The 27875-nt window shown below is 34.2% G+C and overlaps 6 protein-coding genes across 10 annotated transcripts; 3 read left to right on the top strand and 3 right to left on the bottom strand.

Moving 5' to 3' along the window:
* Positions 1-264: 264 nt before the first annotated feature.
* LOC6572291 (piezo-type mechanosensitive ion channel component) lies at positions 265-10830 on the bottom strand. Of its 2 annotated transcripts, none has more exons than XM_032733697.2 (23): positions 10661-10830; positions 10337-10598; positions 10068-10279; positions 9866-9992; positions 9304-9420; positions 8877-9243; positions 8558-8749; positions 7838-8385; positions 7229-7775; positions 6675-7158; positions 5835-6621; positions 5370-5506; positions 5023-5306; positions 4695-4966; positions 4114-4625; positions 4003-4054; positions 3775-3936; positions 3509-3656; positions 2226-2602; positions 1603-2156; positions 1312-1548; positions 887-1088; positions 265-684 (listed from the first exon to the last, which is right to left on the bottom strand). In XM_032733697.2, exons 1-23 carry the CDS (start codon positions 10719-10721, stop codon positions 327-329), a joined length of 6999 nt encoding a protein of 2332 aa, XP_032589588.1. In that variant the 5' UTR covers positions 10722-10830; the 3' UTR covers positions 265-326. The 2 variants fall into 2 exon arrangements, with proteins under 2 accessions (XP_032589588.1, XP_032589589.1); XM_032733698.2 differs by having other exon boundaries at positions 4114-4622.
* Positions 10831-11710: 880 nt separating this feature from the next.
* On the top strand, positions 11711-12878 carry LOC6572292. The gene is made up of 2 exons (XM_001998396.4): positions 11711-11871; positions 12174-12878. Exons 1-2 carry the CDS (start codon positions 11808-11810, stop codon positions 12788-12790), a joined length of 681 nt encoding a protein of 226 aa, XP_001998432.1. The 5' UTR covers positions 11711-11807; the 3' UTR covers positions 12791-12878.
* Positions 12879-15547: 2669 nt separating this feature from the next.
* Positions 15548-18132, top strand: LOC6572293 (trypsin-1). Of its 3 annotated transcripts, XM_044007587.1 has the most exons (4): positions 15548-15665; positions 15898-15986; positions 17248-17634; positions 17726-18132. In XM_044007587.1, exons 1-4 carry the CDS (start codon positions 15583-15585, stop codon positions 18079-18081), a joined length of 915 nt encoding a protein of 304 aa, XP_043863522.1. In that variant the 5' UTR covers positions 15548-15582; the 3' UTR covers positions 18082-18132. The 3 variants fall into 3 exon arrangements, with proteins under 3 accessions (XP_043863522.1, XP_001998433.2, XP_032589724.1); XM_001998397.4 differs by having other exon boundaries at positions 15590-15986; XM_032733833.2 differs by lacking the exons at positions 15548-15665; positions 15898-15986 and adding an exon at positions 16768-16930.
* A 205-nt stretch (positions 18133-18337) lies between these two features.
* On the bottom strand, positions 18338-20306 carry LOC6572294 (mitochondrial import inner membrane translocase subunit Tim17-B). Of its 2 annotated transcripts, XM_001998398.4 has the most exons (4): positions 20206-20306; positions 19972-20130; positions 19172-19349; positions 18338-18602 (listed from the first exon to the last, which is right to left on the bottom strand). In XM_001998398.4, the coding sequence occupies exons 2-4, from the start codon at positions 20113-20115 to the stop codon at positions 18406-18408; spliced, it is 519 nt and encodes a 172-aa protein (XP_001998434.1). In that variant the 5' UTR covers positions 20116-20130; positions 20206-20306; the 3' UTR covers positions 18338-18405. The 2 variants fall into 2 exon arrangements, with proteins under 2 accessions (XP_001998434.1, XP_032589730.1); XM_032733839.2 differs by lacking the exon at positions 20206-20306 and having other exon boundaries at positions 19972-20199.
* Positions 20307-20790: 484 nt separating this feature from the next.
* On the top strand, positions 20791-23103 carry LOC6572295 (spermidine synthase). Its single transcript, XM_001998399.4, has 2 exons — positions 20791-21034; positions 22036-23103. Exons 1-2 carry the CDS (start codon positions 20901-20903, stop codon positions 22769-22771), a joined length of 870 nt encoding a protein of 289 aa, XP_001998435.1. The 5' UTR covers positions 20791-20900; the 3' UTR covers positions 22772-23103.
* A 692-nt stretch (positions 23104-23795) lies between these two features.
* Positions 23796-27875, bottom strand: LOC6572296 (eukaryotic translation initiation factor 4B3). The gene is made up of 5 exons (XM_001998400.4): positions 27767-27875; positions 26233-27378; positions 26097-26160; positions 24216-24333; positions 23796-23904 (listed from the first exon to the last, which is right to left on the bottom strand). Exons 1-5 carry the CDS (start codon positions 27777-27779, stop codon positions 23851-23853), a joined length of 1395 nt encoding a protein of 464 aa, XP_001998436.2. The 5' UTR covers positions 27780-27875; the 3' UTR covers positions 23796-23850.

Raw genomic sequence — 27875 nt, 5'->3', positions numbered from 1 at the left:
TTGTTTAGTATTTATTAACTATTATTTTTATATGAGTAAGATTTTGAGTTGTTATGCTTATTATAAAAAGAAACCCATGTAAAATACAGCATGAATTTAGTTAGTTTGCCATGTTTGTCGGCTCTCTGCTTAAGTGCCCGCCAAAGTTCCATCGGATAACATAGCACAAACATCAAACTGTTAGCTACCATTAAAAGTAAAGGAACGGGCAAATACCACTAAACTGCGTTTTTCCATAACTCACTCGATATACGCTATGGAATCTAAATACGTTATGTCCTTTTTTAATATACCTTTTAATATTTATTGAATAATAACAGTTGCAACTATATGCGCGAGGGCGTTTGAGATGGCTGATCTCTGGTATTGGGATTTGGAGGTATAGGCTGGTCGCTTTCGCGGTTGTTTCCTGAAGATGGCATTTCATCTATAAACTCCTCCCTGTATCGAGTCCACTTGATAAGAGTTTCCGGGGATCTATAGAGAAATAGGAGTTTGGCATATAAGTCTTCTTCCAAGCGATACTCTTTGGTCTCCCGCACTAAGTAGATATCGTTACACAGCTGCAATATTCGGTCTACATACGGTAAATCCTCAAACATTAGTCGTCGATGATTGTTGGCTATCAGTGATCTTATTAGGCGGGACACAACGTACACACATGTTGTATACAGACCAATAATACTAAGAAAATAAATAAAAAATAAACACGAAGAAGAGGATTTAAATTCAGTTAGATTATCATTCATTTTGAATTTATAAAAAATATTCATTATCTGACTGACAGCCAGATCCTTAAAAGTATGCTCATAAGGATAATATGAAGAATAGACGATATAGAACTTACAGAATTGAAAAACATAAAGTTTGAAACAATGGTACTTACCCAGTTTTTTCTAGAAAACTCATAGTGGATGGGAACGATTTATCATTAAATATATAAAAAACTATACCATCTTTACAGTCACTAGATGGAAGGTTAGCAAGAATGTTTTTGTAGAACTTATCCGAGCAGTAGTCATGCATTTCCCACCAAACTTTACCTTCACCTTTTTTTTTCTTCAATATTATTGGCCTATAAAATTTACCTGTAAAAAATAATTTGTATGTATTTATGACAATAATTAAGATATCGGATTATGATATCAAATAACGATAAACTAGTACTGTGTACGGTAGACAAGAATTATATATATCGCAAAACTTGAGATTGCTGTTCAGAGCATAATGAAGTATTGAAATATAGGCTTAGAAAGCGAGTGAACTAAAATTAACATAAACGTTATAAAATACACAATTTTGTATACGTACCATCAAAATCTTTAATAAATCTAACAAATACCTTCATTTTTTGGACTGTAATGAATTTGGGTAATATGTCAGGCACAACAACGTCGTCTTTGCTATTGTCATCGGATATTGCTCTTATCAGCATTTCACGTGTCCTTTCTTTGTTCCTCATTAGGGTGTATGTTGTCTCATACAATACCGTTTCAGTCATGACGCCGCTATTGAAGGACAATTTTAAGCGGATATCCATTTCCTTGCCTAATCAAACATGTATTATAGTAAATCCTATTTAGTTACATACTCTTAGCTCACCTGATATTAGGTCATTCAGCAGCCGCTTCTTATCAGGTGGTGACATGTCCCACAACGTCACAGAGTTGGCGTCAAACTTTACGGACGTAATATCAACGGGATCATATATCATGATGTGATCAGTGGCCAGTATATCAAAATTGAAGTTTCTAAGTAGCTTTCTATAATTATGCTCCGAAAGCTGCTGGATACCGGAGTAACTTTGGGAAACATAAATTGGTTCATAGTGCCCAATTTTAACGGAAACATCTGCTCTGCGAGGAACATTCGGTTTTCCGACCGTGCCGACCAGAGCGAATAGAAATAACGGACTCCATATGAGAGTGATCAATATTAAAATTATTGTTCCGCCAATTAAACACTTGACATAGAATGCCTTAGGCTTTCCCCGTAAAACTGGAAAGTCCGCATCCATTTGCCTGTAGCAGCGCACAATAAATACAGATTGAAAAATATCTTCCATCTTGATCCACTCCATAACAGTAAGCGTAGTTTCGATGCACAGCCAGTCCAGCATTGTGCGTAAAATGTAGAGAAATGGGATTTCCATATATCTATAATGATTCATATTATTGATATATTATAAAATTAAAAAGCCTATTTTATTTATTTTATTCCTTTACACTTTAAACACCACATAGTTGACCATGGAAAAGCTCTTTGTGAAAACATTTCCCAAAATGCGCTTGGGATAACCGCAGCGCATCTGATAAGCTGAGAATATCATGTGCAAGCACTTGATCAGATAAAACACAGTTGGTGCCGTAGCTCCGAAACTGTGCGACGTAACATAGGGCACCAAAAAGAACATCCATATATGTATGCCGACAACCGTAACGAAATGGAACACAATTTTGATAACCAAAGCTTTGCGCAAGTATATTGCACGCTCCGCAACAATCGTTAAAAACTGCACCACGAGCATGAAGAGGAAGCTAAAGGGTACCTTGTTTCCTTGAATATACGTCTCCAACACACTGGTACTGTATTTGTGGCGATACTAAAATAAAACATATCATTATTGTATTACCTCAATATGCTGAGAAACATTTATACTTGGATAGTGAAAATTCAATATAACTGGATTGAATATCAGCATAAACAAGTAACAACGTTGCAGTCGGGCGTTACCGACTGCGGAATACTCATTCACATCCCATCAACAGTTTAGCAGTTAAGTTTCGCTCCACCCTGTGGGTGGACATATATCCGACAAAACTCTTTGGTCTTGAGTGATCAGCCCGAGTATATATACAAAATTTGAGGTCTCTAGCATCAATAATGTTCAAAATATAGAAGAAATTAAAAAATCACTACATCTTCAGGTCCGATTTGCCACGCCCCTAATGAGTAGAGATATGTCCGCCATAGCTCGTGATCTTGGGTGGTCGACGCGGACCCACATACCAAATTTCAGCTTTCTAGCTCTTTAACTGACATGATTTCTGGTATATCGGAAAATGCATTTTCCGATTTGCCACGCCCCTAGTGGGCGGATCGGGAACATTTTAACACTTTATAAATCGGAGATATACACGAGTATATGCTTCCAAATTTCTCTAGCTGTCATAGCGCCGAAATAGATTGCGTTCATACGGACAGACGGACAGACGGACGGACGGACAGCAAGACGGACATTGCACAAAACCAATATACTGATTAGCTTTCGTGAATGAGTATAAAAATGAAAAATCTAAGCCCGCCTTTGAGCTGCGTGTGCTGCCTTAACTTGACATATAAAATGATAAATGCCAGGACTACATAATAAATAATTTGTTTTGGTCCTACTAAACAATCAGGATACAGGATAGATATCAGGATATTCGCAAACTATATTTTGATTTGTTTACGGAAAATTTATTACCCAGGCGAATGTTATATGATAATTCAAAATTATCAGACTTACCACAAACTTAGGGAATCCAAATAACAAAACGAAAAAGTTTATAAAGTCGCATAAGAACAGCAATGTATACACATCGGTCGACAGGCGCGCCTTGTGGAGTAAAGCGAGAAAGAATTCCTTTATTTGAGATATAAATCCACCTTTGTACCTGTGGGTAGTAAGCCGTTTAAAACGTTGATTATCTGTACTTGTAAAATCATTAATAAATTTATATGACAATTTTTATTCGGTTAAATTAATGTTAAGCTTTTCAGTGTATTACTTACTCAAAGTTTTTCATGCCATTGCGATAATACTCAGATTCAATGTTTCGGTAAACATATTTATTTTCGTTGCCAGGTCGTAATAAGTCGTTTATATCACGTTCTAGTTCGGCTGTATTCGCACTATCGGTAGAATTGTTTCGTTGTTCACTGCCAGACTCTTCCCTAAATATACATATATATTTAAAAATCAATCATGGTATATCATCATAAATAATTAAAATGAAATACCTCAGTTTCCTCAGTATATCAGTTGGTCGTTCTCTGACAAAAGTTTTGCTAACTAGCGATTTTATTTGAGATATCAATTGAAAGTCAATATATATTTCACATTGCACTTACCTTTGGTGGTTAACTCCGTTTCGGATCGGGGCATATTCCAAATTCCCTGCTTCTTCAGCATGTATCGATGCCAGAAAAGCACAACCAATAGCAAAAGGTCATAGATAGCCTTGCCGTGCTTTGAGAACAGCTCAAAATCAGTTGTCTTGGCCATTTGGACAAGCTTCGGGTCAAGGACAATTTTCTGATGCATTATGCACTTGAAAAAGATCATTGCCAGCGTGTAAGTTATGAGAGTGACCCAGAAAGTCTTTGTGGGACGAGGCAGTGTGAGCGCACCCCAGTAAAGAACGAGGAATGGCATCGGCAGTGAAATTATTGAGGAATTTGCAGCTTGATTCACGCACACGGCCAGATAGCAAACCACCTCTGTATTGGCAATAATCGCATACCAAAAGGAAATCAACAATTGCACGCAATAATTGTGATCCAGGGAAGTGAAATTATCGCTCTTTGCTCTGAGACGAAACCTCGATTCTCTTACTGGAGAGTTGATTGCGGTCAACTGCCTACTACAAAATAAAGGCAAGGTTATTTCTGATATCCTTTATAATACAATAATAAACTTGAATAATACTTACTCGTAGAGGGATTGATTTAAGAAGCTAAACATTGCTGCAGTATTGACCAGTCCAAGCCGATTCATTGTACTAATGTCCTGCAAAGTCTTCTTCTCGGCCGAAAGAACTTTATGGACGAATCGATAGTTTCGGGATAACCGGTTCAGCCGAAACGTCAGGAGCAGGATAAGATCAGTCATAAGTTTCGCCACAGGATTTCTGCCAAACTCAATCTCTGTGTCCGAGCTATACTTGTTGCCTTGTGGTGTTGTGTGTTCCTTTTTTTTCCTATACTATGAGGGCAAAACTTTTCAGTATTTAAGCCAAATTCAAATGAGAGCAATTATACAGATAAAAGGTATTCACGTGCGCGCCTATCCTGTTTCTCTAGAAAATCATACTCTTCATACAGCACTGGATCATCAATATCATTTTGTTCCTCAAACATGTAGTAGTCTCCAGTTCGCACAGCATGAGGATGAAGGCGCAAGTCCCGCAGCTTCGTCGGTGTTGGTTGGGTCGCTTGTTGGGAAGACCATATACTATTCATATCGTCCACAGAAGTTAAGTGCTCCTTAGAAATAAACTGCTCTCGCGGATGGATTTCCGGATGCTGTGTTACCGCATGTGTCTCTATAAATATGATTAGCCCAATTAGCTTTATTACTAAATTGAACTGATTATCTTTAGACTTACTTCCCCTTTTATATGATTTTCTATTGCTAGCCCTGATTAATTCCATCTTCACCTTTACTCTTTCAAGCACGTTCTTTTCGTACTCTCGTCGATCATAGATTTGCTTATAATGCAAATTTTCAATAATGATGGCACCACTATAAATATATTTTGTAATAGGTTAAGTTTTATTTATTGATTCGAAATATCCAATTATATACGTCTAAATTTTTTGCCTAGAAGACTAGGCAAATCAGAAAAACTATTGACTACACAGTAAAAATCTGAATTAATAATTATGAACCCCATTAGATTTCGCACAGCATTAAAGCTAGGAGTTTGAAATTGAAATTAAATTAGTATTGATTTTGCTGAAACTTTAACTATTTTTAGAAAGTGAATTAGTGTAATACCCAACTTGTTTCAATGTTGTTTAAGAACAACATATCTTTCTAAGACCTCTCCTTTTAGTGACACATAACTTACCGAGAGGCTAAAACTGTATTGGCTTGAGTATCCATTACGATGTGACAGAAATAGTAGGATCCAAATATACGATATTGGCAGATGAGAAAAGCAAAAATGATCGCATGCCAGACCAGATGGTTCTTAAAGATGAAGCTGCTTGGACCATAATAGTAACTGTCGAAGTTTTGAGTTTGGTTGTACTTTTCATGACGCGGTAAATTAGTATCATACTGCATGACTGCAAACAAACTCTGATAGTCTTTTTTATCTTTGATATCCATCATATTTCCAAGTACAATTATGCAGACTTTGATAACTATGTTGAATACATTGAACGCAATGAGAAAGCTCCAGCGACAGGAGATGTCGTAAATATTTTGCAAGTACACTTCCGACCCTTTCAGCATAAATACCAAGGCAAAAATCAAATAGCCTAATGATAGCATATCCATGCTGCACACACCGCCCATAAATATGACGGCAAGCGTGATCCAGAGGAAGCTGCAGAATATAATGGTCTTAAATACATCTGAATAGTTGCGAACGAACGAACAAAAGTCATGCGTTGGATTCCTGAAGTAAACGTGTCCCAGCTTAGCAATATTGTGAATAATATTCTTATTATCTCCGCCGGGATAAGATATGTTGTCTTGACGAATTTCTATTTTGAATGCCTTTCTCTGGCGGGAAATCAACATAAGTACAACAAAATCTAAGAAAAGTTTCGATTTGATTGGAGTGTCCAAAAGTTGATCGAAATTTGGATTACTCCACTCCTTCGAATTCGTCATTTTTACTGATGAATCTGAAATAATTCGTATTAATCGAGCCTCAGGCGATATTACATTTCTATCGTACCTTTGCAGAGATTTGGTGGATAGTGTATCAGATACAAATACTGCACAAAGATCGAAAGAATAAAATAGAGCTGGAAAATATACCAAATGCGAGCGCACTGTAAACGCGTCAGACACAGTAGAATTAGAAGCCAAAGGATATATGTCACCGAAAGCAAGTCACATCGATGGACTATGGTCGAGACTAGGCCAATTAACGTGATTTCCAACCCAAACTTAAAGTATCCATAGTTACAAAGATACTTTATAAGCCCGGGAAAATTGTTTTCAGCATCTTGCCGAGTTATCCCAGGGAAAAGAACTGTGTGATCTGTAATCACACCCATCGAGAGTCGTAGTAAATGATCCCGCAATTTGACTACGGCATGCATTGTAGTCACGACCATATAGACGGTATACGGTGCTATATAACGCAATAGCGAGCCCCAAACCTGTTCAGTTTTTCGCAGACCAATCCAATCGGCAAAATTAATTGTTTGGTTTTGCTGAGAATGAGAATTATGGATTAGTTAAATTTTAATTTTCAAATGGATAGTATAGACACGCAAATCTTACACATAAATAATCGTATTTCGAGTGGTCCAAATATTTTATTTGATAGATCATCTTCATCAGAATTAAAACCGAGATCCAAAATGTCACAATGCGAAAGATCGCGCGCCGAAACAACGGACTTACGCCCACGCTCATAAGTGATAGCACAACTAAAAATAGGTTGAAGCAGCAAATCTCTGAAATGGCACAAGTAAAAGTTGTCAATATAACTGCCTTAATCATGTGGATCTCAAGGAAGCGCCATGCAACTGATTTGCAGGGACGGAACCATCGACGAATCTTGAGACGTATTCGCCCGTACATAAGCTTCCATTTTGATAACCTGCGGGACACGTTGCTAGACTGATGATGGCTGCGATATATGCTAAACTGCGCTCGAGAGCTTCGAGTTGAGTCATCGATTGGCTTTGGTTGACGTAACGACTCTATAAAACGCCCGTGAAAATAATGCAGTTGAACGACCGTAAAAATAACTGTCAATGTTGGGACAAGCAAATGTAAAAAGAGATCCTTTGTGCGATAACGACGCAGGCCTATATCATTTTGCCTAAGTGCGACATATATTGCATAAGATATTGGCGTAACAGCGATAACTTTGCTGGGACTTACAAGTTAGGCTGAACATTCAGATATGTCTCCCAATAGTGGTCAAAATAGTCGAACTGATAGGTGTATATAATAGTTAGTATAGTCATCGCATAGAATATCACAAACATCCAATATCCGTATAAGAACTTTATCCACAGCTGCAAGGACATCTGAAAGACCATAAGAAACAGGAGGAATAGTGACATGTAGCAGATGCGGAACCCAGTCATGACTTGATCGATCATGGCACAAAGAAATATTAATATTATCAACAGCCACATCCAGATGCGTGTCACAAAATTCGAAACACTTTCGAAAATGAATATGATTGCTCGCGGAGCCCTTGACTTTTCGAATAATGTGTGATCGGAGTGCGAGTGTCGCGGTCCAAACACATATTGTAAAATGTCATTTTCGACTTTATCCTCAGCCTTCTCTTTAAAGTATTGGTGCGATGTTATCCAGAATATAAATAGAAAACATGTCTTCACGCTCAACGGAACACACGGTTGAACTCCGCTATCTCGCGGATGAACACATCCAATTTGAACAAGATTCAATCCGTAAATCTAGGGAGAGTATGGAGAGTATTGGAAAACTAAATATATTCAAAATACATAATAAAAAATACTACTACATTTTTATATAAATAAATATAATATAATAGATTCCGTAGAGAAAAAATACGAAATCAGGATAAAGACAATATTTAAAGATAAAGATAATATTTAAATACACTACCTTTGTGGGTAGCTCTGTTTCATATATATTCATGCCATATATATATTGTGAAATAATTAGAAATTCAGCATACAGCACAACAAAGAAACTGGAGCGCATCATGGATCGACGCTGGTTGGGTATCATCCACAAGATATTTGCCCAAATGAGTAAGACGAAAGTCAACCAGCTATGATAAATAATTGACCAGATCTGAAAATACACAGAAACGCAAATAATTGTTACAATTGAAAGGTTGGAAGAAATCAAGGAATGTATTTATATAGTAGAGTAGTTCTGGTTATGAGTAGAAAAATATAAATAATATCGTTATACTTGCCATCATAATTATGTTGAGCAGTATATAGCTATTCTTGTATATGAAAGTCGTCAGATCACAAATCAAATAAAAGAACTGTTCCAGAGTGGACGGCTTTGGACCAGGTGTTCCAGCCTCACTTGAGCCGGATTGTCGGTATATTGAAGATGTATGATTCTCGTGTTTTGATGTAATTTTCCTTCGCATTATGTTGAAAAATAGTTTGCTTCGTTCATGATGTATAATGTTAATTAAGAGAACAAAGTATGCCCACATTAAAGCAATTATACACATATATGAATCGAAATGCAGCTTATTATTTAGTTTTAATACTAGGCCATTCTCATCTTGATGAGACATCACGAATAGAGCTTCGTAGCCCATTACTCTGAAATTAATAGATCACTTACCAGTTAGATACCTCTTTATGCCAAATCGTTCAACTCACCGCGTCCATACTGATTCGCCATCCCAGTATTTCTGTATGATTGGCAACTGATACAACACAAAACCAATGATTTGCAAAAATAGCAATATGGCAACGACGATCAGTATATTCTGCAAACTGTTGTGAAACATGGAACTTTAGCAAAACACATATCAAAACAAGAAAACTCTAATCAAGACTATTCAGATACGAGAACCGCTAAACCCTTCGAAGAGCAGATATTACAATATGTCTATCTTTGAAGATGTAAGAGACATACTTGTATAACAGATTTTTGATATAGTTTCTAATCAATTAATTGAAATGATAAATTAAACAAACTCAATCTATATGGCCCTACAAAAAATTTAAGGTATCTAGCTCTCATAAGTTATGACAGACGGACAGATCTAAATCGATATAATATATATATATATCTTGGTAAGCTCGTAAATAGTTTGCAAATTAACTTTACTTTTAAAATATCGTTAACGTTAGTAGTTAGAGATTTTCTTTTAAAGGAGTAAGAGTAGCAAAATAGTAACTAAAGTAGATATCAGTTGACTTATATCTGTATAAATACCAATATAATTTTTTATAGATAGCCCAATATGTGCCAGCTATAAGAAATAACATGAAATATATGCTGCCAGGCAACGATGGCCTTAAGATAGCAGCTCCATAGAGTACAAGAAGTGTGAAAACTGGAGCTGGAAAAAGATATAGAAAGATAAAGTTCGTTTCAGTGGAACTATATATGTATGTAGATATACAATAATACCTACATGTTTTTACCACAGATCGAATGTAGGCAACTATAAGAATACGATTCATGTCTGAATAGCGCAAGCTTGACACATCTCTATATTCGTCATCATCTTCATCTTGGGATGAAGCTTTTTCTTTCTTTTTAAACAATTTGGTTAATACCAGTATTATCAACGCTGTAATAAAAATTAGTATATCTGGTACAATCCAATGGAATACTGCAATAGCCCTGTAAATTGAGAAGTTTGTTAATGCTTTTTCATGTTTCCCATCAAATATTACTTACTGCAGTCCAGCGAATCGCACGAATCCAATTTGAAGTAGAATATATGTGAGTGGACTTTCTGGCGTCAAATAGGGAATGAATACATTGAAAAAATTTACTACTACATGGCTAATGGCAAATATAGCACTAGTTATACAATAAAACAAAAGAAATTTTTTCAATATTTTTTGCTGAGACGAGCTTTGAGTTTGCAATAGCCACGGTGATGTGAAGAACATAAGCAGATAAATCAACGAAAAGGCGATTGGCCGTGATAACGTAGCTGAATGAATCAAGGTTATTCTATGACTATATCTACAATATACACATATGTATATTTCTTACCGAATATTAATGTCGATGGAAGAAATAAACGTAATAAAATGAACAGTACTACTTCCGGCATTTTAATAAATTTGCAAGTACAATAATTATTTACAACTTAATATAATATACATATAAAAATTGAGAATGACTATAAACCACTGACATGGGTGTAGAAGATTACTGTGATATTTTCTTATTTGAACGTACTGGAGATCAAACAAAGCTTTCTATCGAATTATTCCAATTATTATACTAGTAAACAGATTTCTTTCTAAATAGTACTTTTATATAATTTTGGATTTCCTCCATGTTATTAGCTGATAATCAATTCACAGAATTCAAATCAAGGAACAACCATAATACTAATTCAGAAGCAACTTAATGTCTGAAAATGTAAAAGCCCGTGTGCTTTCCTTCTTAGCTTACGTGTTTTGTATGACTTGGCTAATCAATTGGATGAAAGAATAAATCATCAAATTGCTTAGTCATTGCCTGATGACTTGCCTGTTTGTTCCAGTTATAGATCAGTAGTTTATGTTGGTATTTTAGGGTGTAATCCACACCATTTTACATGACAAATTATTTTTTATTTTAAACTTGTTTTAGCGCGCCTTCTCTAGATATGTGTTTTTATATATCGACTACTAATCTATATCGATAGTTGTACGGAGCTAATAAAATTTCTTGTAAATTGTCAAGATAGCACACATATTTTAAAAGATTAAAATTTTTAATTAATATAATCATTTGCTCTATAATTCGAAAAATATCGCATTGTTTATTTTAAGCCACATTTCCTATACTTAAATTTTATCTATTATTGAAAATCAATATTAAATTTTTGTAAATGAAATAATCTGGAGTAGGACCCACAGGATTTTTGCGTTTTTTATTTTTAATTTCTCCAATTAATTTTCCTTGAATTATATACATATATATATGCGCTACAACACTATGGTTAGTTAGTTAGTTATGGTTAATCAAAAAACAAAAATCTAGAGAAATCAAATGTACCTATGATTCTAAACGCTACTAGTGAAAACATTGTATTAATATCGATGTTTTGCAAAGCATTACATATTCGCCGGTATCATCACTAAAACATAATAATACAACTATCATTTTCATATGTTTACGTTTTTAGTAAATGTGAAATATTTTCAAAATGAGTTTACCGCCTATGTTGTTACAGCGACTTAAGTCACGAGGATTGGTTAATGCAAAAAACGGTAAGTTGAATATTATGTTTACTATCAGAATTCCACAGGCATTGCATTATCATCGTACACTAGGACAAACCCATTATTTTATTCGATAATGAATTCTATTTCTTTATTTTTCACAATCTTTCCGTCAATTGACTAAAAGTCCACAAATATACACATAAACAAAAAATATATTTTAGCCTTCTTGGGGAAAATATAAATGTACCTTAATGAAAATGAATTTGAAGTTCTACTAAGATCTAAACTGCTTATGATAATATACATATTAGATATATCTTATACTGAATTACCTCATTTATTTTCAGAACAAAAACAAATACCCGAGGCAATAGAAGAAATTATCGCTGAAAATTATGACGAGGATGACAAGAACCCTCCATCGGACTATAACGAACTCAAGACACCTCCTTCTAAATTCACGTCAGCTAATGAAAATCTATGGCCAGAAAGGATAAAAGAACGCATAGGAGTCACAGAGTCATACCATGGATTTAAATATTGCCCCAACACCTACAACATATGGCACACCTGCACTTTATACTGTGTTAACAAATGGGCGAACGTAAGGCCGAAGCCAAAGGAAGGGTATCTTCGTCGCTATAAGAGATTACTTCGAAAATATCCACTTCCTGCAGATTGGACAGAGATCTTTGACAGTGGCTGTGGCTTTTATTATTTTTACAACTCCATGACTCGAAAAGTATCTTGGTTACCGCCAACGCATCCGAACGCTCGTGTTACGAACAGTGCAGCCATGTTTAGAAAACAATTAGCTAATTCCAACGATGATTTTAATTTCGACACAAAAGATTTGACTAACAACGACGCTGAAATCGGTACTCAATCTGCATCTTATTGCCCAACAAAAAAGCAAAAAAAGCGCGATTTAGAACGAACCCTCTTACGAAAGCATAGGACCTGAAATACTTGCCTATGCCTAAATAAACGAATAATTGAACAACTTGTCCTAAGATAAATTAAAAAAATAAATTATTAAACATGCCAATTAAGCAGATTGTTAGTGTTGTTATTGTAATAGAAAATATAACCATTATCAATTTTGAATTTAAGATATAGGTTAACTAGTCTTTGAATGAAAAATCAATATTTGTGAGGAAACTTTATGGCAAATTTCTCTAAAATATGGTATGCAGCTCTAAAATTTACCTCGCCCGCTATAAGCGAATTACAAAGAGAGATGACCAGCAATATTTTAGTATATACGTAAGATAATGCCTTTTACTATTCGGCGTGCCCAAGAGGTATACAATTTTCTCAGTCCCAAAAAAAATGAATACGCCTTAGTTGAAGTCGAGGATCCACTTTTTAATTGATTTCCAATTACGACCTGATGAAATGGAAATAAGTAAGCTTGGCCTTTGATCTGCTTGCAAGACTTAAGCTTCAGTCTAAAACAAAATGCCTCTTTTAACTAGCTTTCCTTGGCATATAGCACAAATACACAGAAAGGTTTTTTATATCCTAAGCCGTTTTTTTTTTTTTTTTTTTTTTTTTAATAATGTAATAATTTATATAACAGGCAGAAGGAAGCGTTGAAGACCCCATAAAGTATATACAATATATTCTTAATTAGTGTGACGATCTGTGACGTTTTAGCCTTGTCAGTCCGTATGTATGAACAAGTCCATTTCACAAGCTATAAGAGTTAAGTTTTAAGTCCGTATATGTATACCACGCGCAGATCAAGTTTATTTCTAAAACTCGATAGCTACACCTATTATAATTAATATGTATATCTCCTATATCCTTGGGTGTATTTTATGGACTTTCCTCCAAGTTTTTATACCCTGAACAAATTGAAAATGGGAAATCAGGGTACAATGGTTTTGTTAAAATGAAGGACGGGTGGTCAACCCCATTTTTAAATGCTCGTATATATAGCGTGGATAACGATTTCATTTCAAAAATCGTTAACTTGTCCCGTTATTTTTTTATCGATTAAAATAATATCGAAAATCAGTTATCAAATTACATCTCCTACATCTTTAAACTAGAGTCTCAAAATTTCAAATGTAGACTTATATTTATTTTATAGAGTTTCGATTTTTATTTTAATTTACCCCCACCATTATATCCATCCCTACATCCCTAAATTTGTAAAAGGCGTATTTCAAATACTAACAAATTAAGTTCTTGCAGTAAGCCCACCCAGCAACCCATGCGTGTTTATGCGTACGTGCGTGTGTGTCTGTGTGTGTGTTTCTTATGTAAGCAGATCTGAAATATCAGTTCCTCGAAAGGGTTCAGGGGATCTCGTCGTCGAGCCATCACGACTAGAGCTTTCTTACGTGTTTTCTAAGTGTTTCATCTTCCAAATATTTAATCAAAGTGTTTCCATTAAGTATTTGCTCCAATTTTTCTCAAAGTATTTCTTCATACCATGGCATCTAAGTATTTCCTCCAAATATCTCCTCCAAGTCTTTAATGCTTAGCTAAACGATCACACATTTCACTTAACTTTGCTGCACTGCACGACTGACTCCGATCAGGCCTGGCCGACTGAAGAAATGCTGCCGCTGTTGCCTTTTATATAGGTCTACTTTCACTCAAAGCCTAAGGTGCGCTCAAATATTGAGCCTGGCGCCAGGTAGGGGCCGTTGCAGTCGAGCATTAAGTGACCAATGGGAACACTTTCTGCTGCTGCAATCATTCTAGCTCCGGTTTAATCAAATATTGCTTACATATAGACAACATAGATGCTCTTCTGTAGTTATTTTTCGTCCCTTGCTTATCTTACGCAGACAGACAGTGAGACACATTGTGGGATAGGCAAGGAGGCCTACACGGATATATCACGCATAGTCTGATGATAGACACGCGATTGTCTTGCGATCGATAAATATTGTGGTTGATTGTGAACTAACTAAAACTACTTGAAGATAAGATCGAGTAGGTGACGCCGTTCTAGCCGGTGCTTTTGTTATTCTCGATAAAGGGTAGATTGGCAAGTGATTTTTACATTTTTCAATGTAGTTAGTTATTGAATTCTTCACAAGCTTATCATTGTGCGTCCTCTAGTCCTTTCATTAGTTTATACACGCAGTCTCATTTGTCATAGTTTTCTGCAAGTGTGTGTCGTAATTTCAAATTTGGCTTAGATTTTGTAGCATCAGCAGTCAGCAGTCCCCTGAGACCAGTCAATAAGTTTTGAGCTCAATCCACTATGCATATTGGATATGCTTAAAGTTATCGATAACTTTAATCGCACCGATCAAGGTCTAGTCTCGAGTACTTGCGACAAATAAAAAATTTTGACATTTCCATTTTTTTTGTAACAAACTACGCTTAAAAAGCAAAAGCAAGCTATCGAATTTGGTCGATAATACTGAAATGGTATGAGCTATCGAAAGAAAGACAAGCTCAGAATAACTACGTATCTATAGAAATATGATAAATTTGTTTAAAATTTGAAGTCGAACTTTTGTGGCTTATAAAATCAAAATATATATTCTTACTATTGAGTCTATATCATGGATAGATTCAAAATCATCTTTTAAACCGATTATTACATTATAATGTTGATCATTAAAATTATGGAATACCCTAAATAATAAATATATTCGGAAAAATGATAGCAAATTATTATTATCATTATTAATACGGATATTAATATTTTTAAATATTTATTTAGGTAAACTTGGATACGATAAAACAAAAATATATTTTAAAACAAACACTAAGATCCCTGGTTGTATGTATTATTTTAGGCAGTTTGTACTCTACATTCCCATATTAGGCGAGTTGACGGCGCGCGACAATATTTACATTTGTAAATTGTAACTAAATATAATAATAATCAGAATTAAAGTCTAAGAAATAATCCTAATGTACAGTTAGGAAATATGTTTACTCGATTATAAAGATGAATATATTATGTTGCATAGTGATATTAATGGTGACTTTTGACAAAAGTGTCACATGTTTCGAGCAGTTAGCGAGACATAATATATCTCTAAATAACAGACAGAGAACCAGTAAATTTCTCTTTGATACTATCTTTCGCATTAGCTCCGGGGTCTCGAGCGCTTTTGGTCTGGCGGACACAGAAGACGATGGGGAATATAGTGAGAACAATAGTCTATCAACCTGTGACTGTGGTAAGATATTCATAATCAACTTATTTGTTTCTTGTTCCCATCAATGTACCGTATAGATATGTAAATATGTATACATGTATGTATATGTATATAGCTATGGGAAAAGTGAGCGTGTGCCAATTATTTTTGGCAATATTTTCGATAATTAACTGTGTATATTGAGTGTTAATAACTAGGCACTACGGACTAGAGCTTTCTAACAGTTTTCGTCATTTTCATCGAATACAATAAGTCTGTGCTTAAAAGTGATATTTAATCAGATTTATCATCAGCTAAAATTACTGTTATCTTACACTAAGTAACATTTATTATTTCTTCTAAATATATTCTTCTAAAATATATCTTTTATTTCTCAGTGAACAATGTTGGGATAGTCATCATGATGATGCATACAATTATTATTTACGTTGGATAAAATTACGCCAAGAATTAGTTCTACCTCTATGTTATGAAATTCTAATCTATAAGCTCGATTCGTTTATATAAATATGGGACATCCATTTGTATATATCCCTTTAGTTTCTATCTGATCTTCATTCAATTTCCCATATTCGAAAATAAAATCCAATATTTTGGCATTATAAAAGCCTCGATAAGCCTAGACTGTAGGCTAAACCTTCTTCGGAAGGTTTCTTTTAGAAATAAATGTATTCAAGTCAGTTAGTCTCGACGTAAGCATATAGTAATTTCCGATTCTTCTCGTCTTAGTGGGCATATTATAATATGTCATATATATATTATATATATATATATATATATATATATATATATATTTGAAGTGCCTGGCTTATATGCCGGTAGTCCGGAAATACCGTTCGACTCTTTTCACCTCTTATAAGACCTGTTTTGAGCAATAGGCTTAGGCCTCAATCTAAAATTGGGCAGAAAGCGCGTATATTTGCATGTGTGTGTGTCTCTTTTTTTATTGGAGAGATTTATTTCGGGTAAAGTGTTAAAAGCTGTAGTACTTAAAACACTGGTGTGATTACTGTGACCGCAAGTTGCAACAGAAACGAGACTTATTAAAGTAGAGTTATAATAAAAGTTGAATAGTAATTAATTCGAGTTAGTGAGGACGTTAGTAGAATAATAAAAATGTATGATTAAGAGTTTAAACGTTTTATATACATGTCTTAAAACATGTTTCTATGAACAAATTTCTGCGATTTGAGATGATAGCTCTATGTAGGATTCATGGTATTTAGTAACACTTAAGCTTCCTGACTCATAGCTTTCCCTCTCATTAAAAAATTCTTTATAGATTGCGGATTTTCTAATGAAGAAAATAGAATCGTCGGTGGAAAGCCAACGGGCATAAACCAATATCCATGGATGGCACGCATTATTTACGATGGGAAATTCCACTGCGGAGGATCCTTGTTAACTAAAGATTACGTTATATCAGCGGCTCATTGTATAAAAAAGTTGAGACGATCCAAAATTCGAATAATATTTGGTGATCACGACCAACATATAACTTCGGAGTCGCAGGCAATACAAAGAGCCGTTACAGCTGTCATAAAGCACAAAAACTTTGACCCAGATACCTATAACAACGATATTGCATTGCTTAGACTACGGAAACCGATATTATTTTCAAAAATAATCAAGCCAGTTTGTCTACCCCGATATAACTATGACCCCGCAGGTAATTTCTGCCATCTTTCTAGAGAAGAGCTATTATATTTTTATTTTTCCTCAATTCAATAATCTTTAAAAAATGATCAAATTTTTTCCAGGCCGCATAGGAACTGTCGTTGGCTGGGGTCGTACTGCTGAAGGAGGAGAGCTGCCCTCGATTGTTAATCAAGTTAAAGTTCCAATAATGTCGCTTGCGGAATGCCGAACTCAAAAATATAAGAGCACACGAATAACGTCAACGATGTTGTGTGCGGGAAGGCCTCAGATGGACTCATGTCAAGGCGATAGTGGAGGACCGCTATTATTATCCAATGGGGTTAAATATTTTATAGTGGGTATTGTATCGTGGGGTGTTGGCTGCGGACGCGAAGGATACCCTGGGGTCTATACTCGTATAAGTAAATTTATTCCTTGGATAAAGGCCAATTTAGAAAATACTTGCTTGTGTTCATAGTAAAATGTTTAATTATTTATTATTAAATGTTTAACAAATTATTTATTGAAACTATAGTGTTGATTAATGGGTGTACCTAGGAATGACAACTCTCAGAGGCAAGACACCTCGATGAGCTTTGGTGATGCTAACTTTAAGGACAAAGGGATTCACATATTCTTCGATCGACATAGAGTTACGTATATAATTTCACCCTCTTGTTTGTCATAAAAACCTAATGTAAATAGCTAAACCTATTCAGGGCATAGCAAAATTATTTAAAATCTTATTTAGGTTTTATTGTGCATACAAATTAATTTATTCTTAAATAAGGAAGAACATCATTTATTGATATTGTTTATTGTTAGATGTACCAAACCCGAAATTATTTACAGAATCACCCAAAACAGCTGGGTCTTCGGTTGGCGGGGATGGATTTTTAAATTGTTCAGCCGATATTCTTGTAAATAATATGCCAACACCTTCGATGAGAGCTAACAACACTCCTCCTATGATTGCACTTCCAGCCATTGCGGGAATACCTGAAAATAGAATTAACACGGAGATTCTATTGAAAAATTGTTCAATTGTCTTAGGGATGAATCAACCAATTTTAAGGGCATTTTAGTAATGTTTAGTTTAGAAGTTTAGAATTATTGTAGAATGAATCAAGTGATGTTAATACTGTAAGCACGCAAATTCCAGCAACGAAAAATGGATTACCGAATGACCCTCCAAAAGTAATTTTTCTGTCTTTTTTTGAATCGAAAAATTCGTTCAATACTATATACATATATAATAATTTACCAACTGCGTCACTCAGTATTTGGTTTACAACGTGATATCAATCATATTTTCCATTTTAACTTCTGTAGTCTATGTAAGCAAGTAAATTTGCTTGGGAAATTAATTCTTTAATCAGAGGTCATTTGACAGTATTGTGACCAAAATTATAATCGCATTGTAAACGAAAGCCATCAATGTTTGCCATCAAATAAATAAAACTAATTTTGATTCTGTAAATTGAAGTCTGACATCCGCTTTGTTGGATATTACTAATAATGTAACAGCACTGTTGTCCTCAATGCGATTAGATTTAAGAATAGATTACCGTTTCGCGCCGCCAAAATTCCTCCCGTTGCAGCCCCACTTATAATTGAATTCCATGGATCTTCCTTTTTTCGAAAATGAACCAAGGTGCAGTCGATTGTACTGAACATTCCTCCCCAAACAGCAAAATTTCCAGCTATTACGGGTGAGCGCAATTTTATTGCAGCTATACTTCCGATCTAAAAATAAGGTCGAATTTTTGATTAGTATTACAAAAAATTAAATAATAAACAATAATGCACAGAAACTTAAATGTGAATGAGTTTTTACTATCTAGTTTTATGGCTCAATCATACTACAAAATGTATACAATTTGATCCCATGTAGAAACATATACAATATACATAAACATGTACATATACTCCTATTCATATGTATGATCTATATTCTTATAGGATAAGGAGCTAGTAAGTGTATAGAAACAGAAACTAAAAATTAATAAAACTGGATTAAACAAATAGGAACGCAAGCCAATTGCTAACTGATGAAATACATTTAGTGATCTTAATTTCGAGAAATATACAAATTATTAGGAATTGTTTGTAGGGAAAGTTTTCAATTGATCAATATGTCCTAATATATTAATTAAGCCTTGAACCATAAAATAAATCTCTGGAAATGATACTAAAATACCACGCTAAACTGAACTATAAAAAGGCAGAACATTCCCAAATTTTCTGTCTAAAATAACCCGTAAATTTATAACTCATACTTTTGCCTAACAGTGTTTAGACTAAGTATATGTATCCATTAATGTAATGCTCGCTAAAATATATAGTATATATTTAAGAACATGCATACCATTCGTCTGTTTATTCCAGATGGAGCGTTTCTAAAACCTTTAATTGCTTGGAAAACACCACCTCCTATGCAGCCCATGGCAAAGGCACCACCACAATCGTCCACAATCCGATATGGACATGGTTCACGTGCATATTCCTCCATAATTATATTAGTGGCCTACAAATGCACAAAAACAACTTATATATAAGCAAATAAGAATATTTCAAACTGTGCACATGTTATTTAACACACCGCAACAACACCAAGTTCATATAACAATTGGCTAGAGATGTTCGATATCTATGTACATCACTATATCGATGTATTTCATATATTTAAAAAATATCGAATTAGTAAGAATTGCCCGATGCTATCGAGTTTTATGTCCGTTTACACTAACTACATTTGCTTAGAACAAACAACAACAACTGAATGCAGACACAAATAAAAACATTTGTTACACTTTTAGGAATTTTTTAAAATCTGAAACAAACAATATATATCCATGTTTAAAATTGCAGGGTGTACACATAAATAATTTTGGATGAAATGAGAATGCTTTGTTTTTGATCATATAGTATATTAGTTGTCTCGAGGTTCTATTGTCTGTGATTAACAAATTGACTTCATATAGAATATGTTGACTTCAAATAGAATATGAAAAAAATAGGCTTATAAATGAATTTTGACTTTACTTACATTTTAAGCAAATCAATATACCCCTTTTGCTCACTATGGGCTAAGGGTATAGAAAACCTGCATTAATTGTTAGTATTATCAATAATTGTTCTATTTAGTATTTTTAAAATACGGTAACTTTGCCACAAGCCACGTGTTGCATTGATTTACATCGAACTCAGTTTGAACACAGATGTGTGTGGACGCAGATTGATATTAATCTAAATAATTTAATTAGTACTAACGTTGTTCCTTTGCAAAATTCATAAATGGATTTAATTTCAAAAGGCTGGTTCAGTGAAATCCAAGACGACTTATGGCCTGGACAATCATTTTCTTTAAAAGTTAAAGAAGTTCTTCATAAAGAGAAGTCTGAATTTCAAGATATTCAAGTGGTTGAGACGTAAGTAAAATGTTGCTATTAGGATTTGATCACTAACCAGATTTGATATAACTATCAGAAGTTAAAAAGTATTCAATATTTAATAGAGTTTCATTCAAGACAACTTCTAATTCATGTAAATGTTTACTGTATCCATAGAAGACTAATGTAAATATTACCGTTTATTATAAGTTGAGCTGGGGTTACATTCAAAGGAAATTTTGTTACGTCATAAATATCCCAAACATGCGTACATATATAGAAACAAATATGTCGTTATTTAAATAGTTAATAAAATATAAAGACTTAAGCTCTGCTTAGAGATAATTTAATCATTTATGTAAGACAAATGTGAAAATAAAGATTCTCATCTCTGACATAGCTTGAAATTAAGATTTGTTAGACACTAAATTATAAATATTATAATATACAGATGTATATCAAACTCAAGCTTTACAATTTTTTGTTTTTATATTAGCGTATTTCAAACCAAAATCACTTAAATAGTATGCTTCGTAAACGACCACGAGTGACAGCGGAATCTGTCATATACATATGTATTGTAAATATGTACATATGTACGTAATCAACATCTAGAGACACGTCTTAGCAACAAAACTTCCATAGCTTGTTATCTCTTGATTTCAAATCCATTGAACCATTTTAGTTGACCCACCAATGTTAATCATCGTCTTGCTCAATAATAATAATTTTTTTTTTCTTTCAAAGGAATAAATAAAAATATAAAGAATATATTTTATATTATTTATTATTTATTTTCATGTATTTGTAGTTTACATTATATATTTTATTTATTTTATTTTATTATGTGGGACAAAAGTGTGTTTTACATTGTTTAATTAAGTATACTGAAAATAAATTTGTAAGAGAAGTAATATAAACACGAGAGGAAAAACTTATATAAAACACAACGTTAATATATATATTAATTATATTTAAATTTAATTTTTGTAGTTCAAGAAATCCAAAAAACATACAAATTGTAATTTCTTTATTCACAGTGAAACATATGGAAGATGTCTGATACTGGATGGAATCATTCAGTGCACTACCAGAGACGAGTTCTCCTACCAGGAAATGATATCCTTCTTGCCACTTTGCTCTCATCCGAACCCTCAAAAGGTTTTGATTGTTGGTGGCGGTGATGGAGGCGTAGCACGCGAAGTGGTAAAGCATCCACTAGTTAAGGAGGTCCACCAAGTGGAAATTGACGATCGTGTTGTCCAAGTTTCTAAGAAGTACTTGCCCTCTATGGCATGTGGATTCGACAGCGAGAAGCTAGTTTTAACTATTGGCGATGGATTTGAGTATATGAAAAATCACAAAAATGAATTTGATGTAATCATAACTGACAGCTCGGATCCAGTTGGACCTGCCGTAAGCTTGTTCCATGAAAGCTATTTCGAATTGTTGAAGCAAGCCCTGAAGGAAGGCGGCGTTGTATGCTCTCAAGCGGGCAGCTTCTGGCTAGACTTCGACTATGTCAAGAAAACAATGAAGGGCTGTTCTCTCCACTTTCCAAAAGTGGGCTATGCCGTCACATCAGTTCCATCTTATCCATGTGGCCATATTGGCTTTATTATAGGCTCACTGGATGCAAACCGAAAGCTCGAAAAACCAGCAAAGAGATTTGAAAAATCTGAAATTGACGCTCTCAATTTAAAATACTATTCAAGTAATATCCATGAGGCTGCCTTTACATTGCCTCGATGGGTTGAGAAACACTTTTACGAGTGAATTTTGAATGAATTTGTATGTTGCATGAACCAAATTTGATGAATTGATTACATTCCAACAAATATAAGTTTAAATACCAATAATTTGGCTCGATTATGATTAATACCACTTTTCGGATCTTTTATAATAAAGAAAAGTAACGCCGCAATTGTGATACAAGACGAAGAAAATAGCTTCCAAAACACCACGATATTTATCGTGCCTTTCTCTGAATTTACAAAGTTACAAATTGTTAACAAAATTGTTTTTATTACACTAAAATAAAGAAGCTTGATAATTCATGTACAAATTTTATAAATAACGTTAATAAAAATTACCATTTCGACACCTCAGACTTAATCATCGCTATCACTAAGTAATATTAAGACAAAAGAATATAATTATATACGCCTCGAGAGCGACTTCGTGGAACACTCACCATGTCATTGCTGCTTTCATGCTCTCATGACTACAAATCATTAAAATTTACTGTATTGTATGTGAGAGAAGTGAGAGAGCGTATTTTACTGCTTGTTAGAGCATTCTTATCATGTGCTCTCCTTGCATATTGCAATATGATCACTTTAGTTATGGAGCTCGAGGCGGTCGGTCGTATTACTTGTTTGGTGGCTGGCCAGGAGAAGACATCAAATAGTATCTCTTGGTGGACAATGGTTTTCTTCAACAATGATTCTGAATGTATTGTTTTTTTTTTTTTTCACTATTTCACGGTTTTGTTGAACATAGCAACTGCTGATGTAGACAATCCAATGGTAAAACATGCCGAAATAGTCTTTCAACTGTGATTTCCCAATGAACAAAGAAAAATGTATTGTTAAAAGTTTAGATTATGATTTCAGCAAGGGCTAGGAGAACAGAAGCACTATCTATATTACCAAAATCCATACCATCTAAGCAAATGCCAAATTTCGATGGATGATTTCCCAAAGCATTCGAAAATGAATACATACAAAATTGTTGAAATTTTGACTTTATTTAATTGTTGATTTGTTTCAAAATGTGATTTTATTTTTAACTTGTAAAATGTGTTCGTTAATTTTTTTTATTTTAATCGTTTATTACAAATATAGAAATAGTTTTTATTCGGATGATTCATCGTCAAGTCCAGAATATTTGTTGGAAGACTGCAAAATCTGAAAGTGCATTAAAAATAACAAGGTTAATTATATATATAGAGGACAGAAATTTTTATAGAAGCTGGTCATCATCTGATTGATTACTTATTTAGTTGCATATTGTTAATAACATGGATTCATATATTTTAGGAAAATTAACATCTCATCTATGATCTGTGCTGTAGTAGTAAATAAAAATATGTGATATTACCTAAAAAGTAACTAACTAAATTAAGTGAAAAATTTCAAGGTGGTCTAAGTTTCTCGATAAAAATTATTATATTTTTGAATCTATCTAAATATAATATTTTTATGATATTCATACTTACAGGTTCACCCTGCTGTGGTGTATTCCTGGCCTGAACACGGGGCTCTCGCTTATTTTTGTTTTCTTCCTTGATTCTTCCTTCGTGGTTCTGATTATTTTTTGCTTTCGTATTCTCCGATCTTAAAATTTAAATCAATCATATTTCAAAATTAGTGGTGATTATTTATAATTAAATAAGTAAGAAAGCTCTAGTCGAGACTGCTCGACTACGAGATCCCCTGAACTCTTCGAGCAACTGATATTTCAATAATTATTCGCATGAGTACACATACACGCACACACACAGACATACGTACGCACGCATAAACACGCATTGGCTGCAGTGTTGGCTTACTATGGGAAATTAATTGTTTAATAACTTTTCTTGTGGATGGACTATCTTCATGAAACTATCAGATTATGAATATAACATAAATATGCATGTATTTGCCAAAGCACAAGTCTCTAGTATTTGAAATACGCCTTTTACAAATGTGAGGGTGAGGGGGTGAATTAGAGGAGGGGGGTAAATTGACAAAGAACTAAATTGTATAAATTGCAGCTTAAAAGATGTAGCAGATATAAATTTATTACTGGTTTTCGATAATGTTTTTAATCGATAACAAAGTCTCTAGCTCTTATATCTTCTGAGATCGACGCGTTCAAACATACGGACAGACGAACGGACGAACGGACGGACAGGGCTAAATCGACTTAGCTCGTCGCCCTGATCAAGAATATATATACTTTATGGGGTCTGCCACGCCTCCTTCTGCCTGTTACATACATTTAACAAAACCATTATACCCTGATTCCCCATTGAAAATGGGTTCAGGGTATAAAAATCAGCTATACTAATTATAGGTTACAATAGTAGAAGTCTTTTTGTATCATTGGTAGCGTTTTACTTTCGAAGTCCAATTTAAAAACATTAAATTAAAAGTCTAGTTACTTTTCACACCATTTGGTTTAACTGATAAAAACCAAATCAAAATTAAAACACAGCAATTTAATTATTATGCGTTTCAATAAGTTTAGCAACCATAATGATGTCAAAATATTTCTCCTTTCTTCTATATTCTCTGGCACATATGTGTTAAAATTTCTCAAAAATATTGCTCAAATTAATTACAAAGTTATTCTACGCTGTTTAGAGAATAGTATTTTAATTTTGACTAATATCTGATGGCTTGCCGCTCGGGAGTGCCGAATTAATATATACCTTGAACTGCACGTTACGTTTCACATCTAATAATATCCAAGTAATGTTAGGCAAAGGAAAGTCTACATATCGATTTTAACGATATAATGGAGGAAAAATTAATGGACTTTATAGTATATATGTATAATTAATATATTTATTATAATTATATCATCAAATATTATTTATATATTTTTTTTTTATTATAAATATTAATAATTTGCAGATTGTGAAGGTTGTGTAATTTATCAGGTTTGACTGACTACGGAACAACAAAAAATCAATAGAGCTCTAGACGGGAGAGGTCCACTAAGAGAATGGGGTGGTATTCAATATAAATAATATTCGTCTATGAATAATGAATATGGGCACATCTATTACATAAAAACTTGGATCAATAGCGAGCACAACTGTGTAAAGTATTCTATATAGATATTGTAGCATTTATAGCTGTCTAATTGCACATTTATTCGTAGTTTCAATAATAAGTTTTGCACAAGAAAGACAAGTTGGATTCTTGATGAATTTGCTCGTTCACCCAATATTAAAAGAAATGCGATTGTATTTGTGTATATACATATATAACTATTAGCTAACTTTATCAAAGGAATGTTCTCAATGCACCTATGCGTAAAGTAGAGTAAACTTACTTGCTTATATTATGTAATATTAAGCTTAATTTATAAATGTAAAATATTTTACCTATCATTTCGGTCCCGCTGTTTGTTGAATTTGTTGTAATCTTGATCGTCGCGTCGTCGTTCACCTTTAATAGTAAACGATTATTTAGGATTTATAATCAAGGATTCACAGACAGATTTGTTTACTGACAACTAACCTTGACTAACTTTGGTATCATCACTAACTTCCTGGGTACGGCGCCAGCTTATAGTTCCAGCATTAGCATTTTCACTATCATTTTTATCGAGTTGGACTTCCGACAACTTTTCACTGATAACCTCTTCGTCATGGCGCACCTTCTCTTGTCGTCGAGCTTCTGCTAAACGCTCTTCAATTTCTAGTTCTCTTGTAGCGGTATCCACCGGCTTGGCCGAACCAAACACATTCACCGAAGGTGTTCCACTTGGTTTGTTATTGACTTTTGTATCAATTTCGTTGACTGGCTCATCATCTGGTTTAGTTACTATTTCTGGCATTGGTAGTGTTCGAGGTTTTAAATTTAGTTTTGGCCTTTCCTCAGAACTGGCAGTATCCTCTCGTACATTGATATCACTCCTAGGGCGATATTTATCGGATGGTTGATCACGGTCCCTTCGCGGAGGCGAAAAATCTGTGGACGGCTGCCGGGTGCTTGTACGCCATGAACCAGGAGTATTATTTTCTTCTCTTTCTGTAATTGGTTTCCGATCACGATTAAAGCTGCGATCGTAATTTCCAGAGTAACCCCCAAAGCTGCTTCCATTATTTTGACTATCCCGTCTCCAATTTCCAGAATCGCGATTTTCACTTGAATTTCCAAATCCTTCAAAGCGACGATTGCCTTTCTGGCGATTTTGTTGATCGTTTTCATTAGACAATTCAATTCGAATGCGGCGACCTTTGATTGAGGGATCCGGCAAACTTAGCACGTTTATTAAGTCCTCTCTACTTTCCAACTCAACATAGCCGAATCCTCTAGACCGACCAGTTTCACCGTCTTCCCGTGGCAGCCTTAATGAAGCGAGATTAATGTTCCCAAAGAAATCGTATATGTCGTCCTCACTGGCATCAAATGGTAAATTATTAATATAAGCTATAAAGGGTGGCTTATGGGGGATAGAGTCATCATCAAATATTCTATTTGCTCTAGGTGCGGTTGGTAGCTGATAAACTAAAGGTAACGTATGACTTCCATCATCACTTTCATCACCATCTAAATTTCGAACTTTCTTTGAAACTTGTGTTGTTCCTACGGGTGCATCACCATTGGAAAGAAACGATTGCAACGAAATAACAGTTCCTTTATTCTTTTTCCCTTTCTTGCCTGAAAATTAAGAAGTAAAAATTTATATTTAAAAATTAGATATGTTCTCTAAGATTTTCATCAACTTAATATTATATACACTGCACTTCTGTGAAAATTAATACAATAAATAATTCTCCTTTCATAAAGATACGCGAGTAAATATGTTCCACATACATACATACATAACTGCGATGAATAGCGCTAGCAGATATGTACGTACGTACATATGTATATATGGAACCAACATACACGCATTCATGTGAAGTGCACATTACGTGTCAAACGAGAAGCCACGAGGGGAGAAATTTCCATTGAATATGGTTCTTTGTTTTAGCGCACATTTATTAAAATATATTGATTATATCAAATGAATATAAAATAAATTAAATATAAATTTAAATCAAACCTGCAGAAGCCATCTTGATGAAAAATCCAAACAAATTTAAATTTTGAAGAGAAGTTATGTGTAGCTATCTACAGACACATATCAATGTTTTGTATAGTTATCGATATCA

Source organism: Drosophila mojavensis, unplaced genomic scaffold, assembly GCF_018153725.1.
Source record: "Drosophila mojavensis isolate 15081-1352.22 unplaced genomic scaffold, ASM1815372v1 contig_19, whole genome shotgun sequence".
Taxonomy (NCBI): Eukaryota; Metazoa; Arthropoda; class Insecta; order Diptera; family Drosophilidae; genus Drosophila; species Drosophila mojavensis.
The sequence above is the reverse complement of the archived record's forward strand: the minus strand, read 5'-3'. Positions and strand labels throughout refer to the sequence as shown.

What these genes read in the sequence shown, in the direction of transcription:
- LOC6572291 (XM_032733697.2), bottom strand. Translation starts at nt 10,721, where the DNA reads ATGCCGGAAGTAGTACTGTTCATTTTATTACGTTTATTTCTTCCATCG. An exon ending in TGCTCAACATAATTATGATG is followed by an intron (nt 8,750 to 8,876) that starts GCAAGTATAACG and finishes GTGTATTTTCAG; the next exon opens with ATCTGGTCAATTATTTATCA. An exon ending in AACGGAGTTAACCACCAAAG is followed by an intron (nt 4,055 to 4,113) that starts GTAAGTGCAATG and finishes TAAAATCGCTAG; the next exon opens with TTAGCAAAACTTTTGTCAGA.
- LOC6572293 (XM_001998397.4), top strand. Translation starts at nt 15,752, where the DNA reads ATGAATATATTATGTTGCATAGTGATATTAATGGTGACTTTTGACAAA. An exon ending in TCTATCAACCTGTGACTGTG is followed by an intron (nt 15,987 to 17,247) that starts GTAAGATATTCA and finishes AATTCTTTATAG; the next exon opens with ATTGCGGATTTTCTAATGAA. An exon ending in ATATAACTATGACCCCGCAG is followed by an intron (nt 17,635 to 17,725) that starts GTAATTTCTGCC and finishes AATTTTTTCCAG; the next exon opens with GCCGCATAGGAACTGTCGTT.
- LOC6572295 (XM_001998399.4), top strand. Translation starts at nt 20,901, where the DNA reads ATGGATTTAATTTCAAAAGGCTGGTTCAGTGAAATCCAAGACGACTTA. An exon ending in GATATTCAAGTGGTTGAGAC is followed by an intron (nt 21,035 to 22,035) that starts GTAAGTAAAATG and finishes CTTTATTCACAG; the next exon opens with TGAAACATATGGAAGATGTC.
- LOC6572294 (XM_001998398.4), bottom strand. Translation starts at nt 20,115, where the DNA reads ATGGAGGAATATGCACGTGAACCATGTCCATATCGGATTGTGGACGAT. An exon ending in CTGGAATAAACAGACGAATG is followed by an intron (nt 19,350 to 19,971) that starts GTATGCATGTTC and finishes CCTTATTTTTAG; the next exon opens with ATCGGAAGTATAGCTGCAAT. An exon ending in AATTTTGGCGGCGCGAAACG is followed by an intron (nt 18,603 to 19,171) that starts GTAATCTATTCT and finishes TTCTATTTTCAG; the next exon opens with GTATTCCCGCAATGGCTGGA.
- LOC6572296 (XM_001998400.4), bottom strand. An exon ending in TGATACCAAAGTTAGTCAAG is followed by an intron (nt 26,161 to 26,232) that starts GTTAGTTGTCAG and finishes TTACTATTAAAG; the next exon opens with GTGAACGACGACGCGACGAT. An exon ending in CAGCGGGACCGAAATGATAG is followed by an intron (nt 24,334 to 26,096) that starts GTAAAATATTTT and finishes TTAAATTTTAAG; the next exon opens with ATCGGAGAATACGAAAGCAA.
- LOC6572292 (XM_001998396.4), top strand. Translation starts at nt 11,808, where the DNA reads ATGAGTTTACCGCCTATGTTGTTACAGCGACTTAAGTCACGAGGATTG. An exon ending in ATTGGTTAATGCAAAAAACG is followed by an intron (nt 11,872 to 12,173) that starts GTAAGTTGAATA and finishes ATTTATTTTCAG; the next exon opens with AACAAAAACAAATACCCGAG.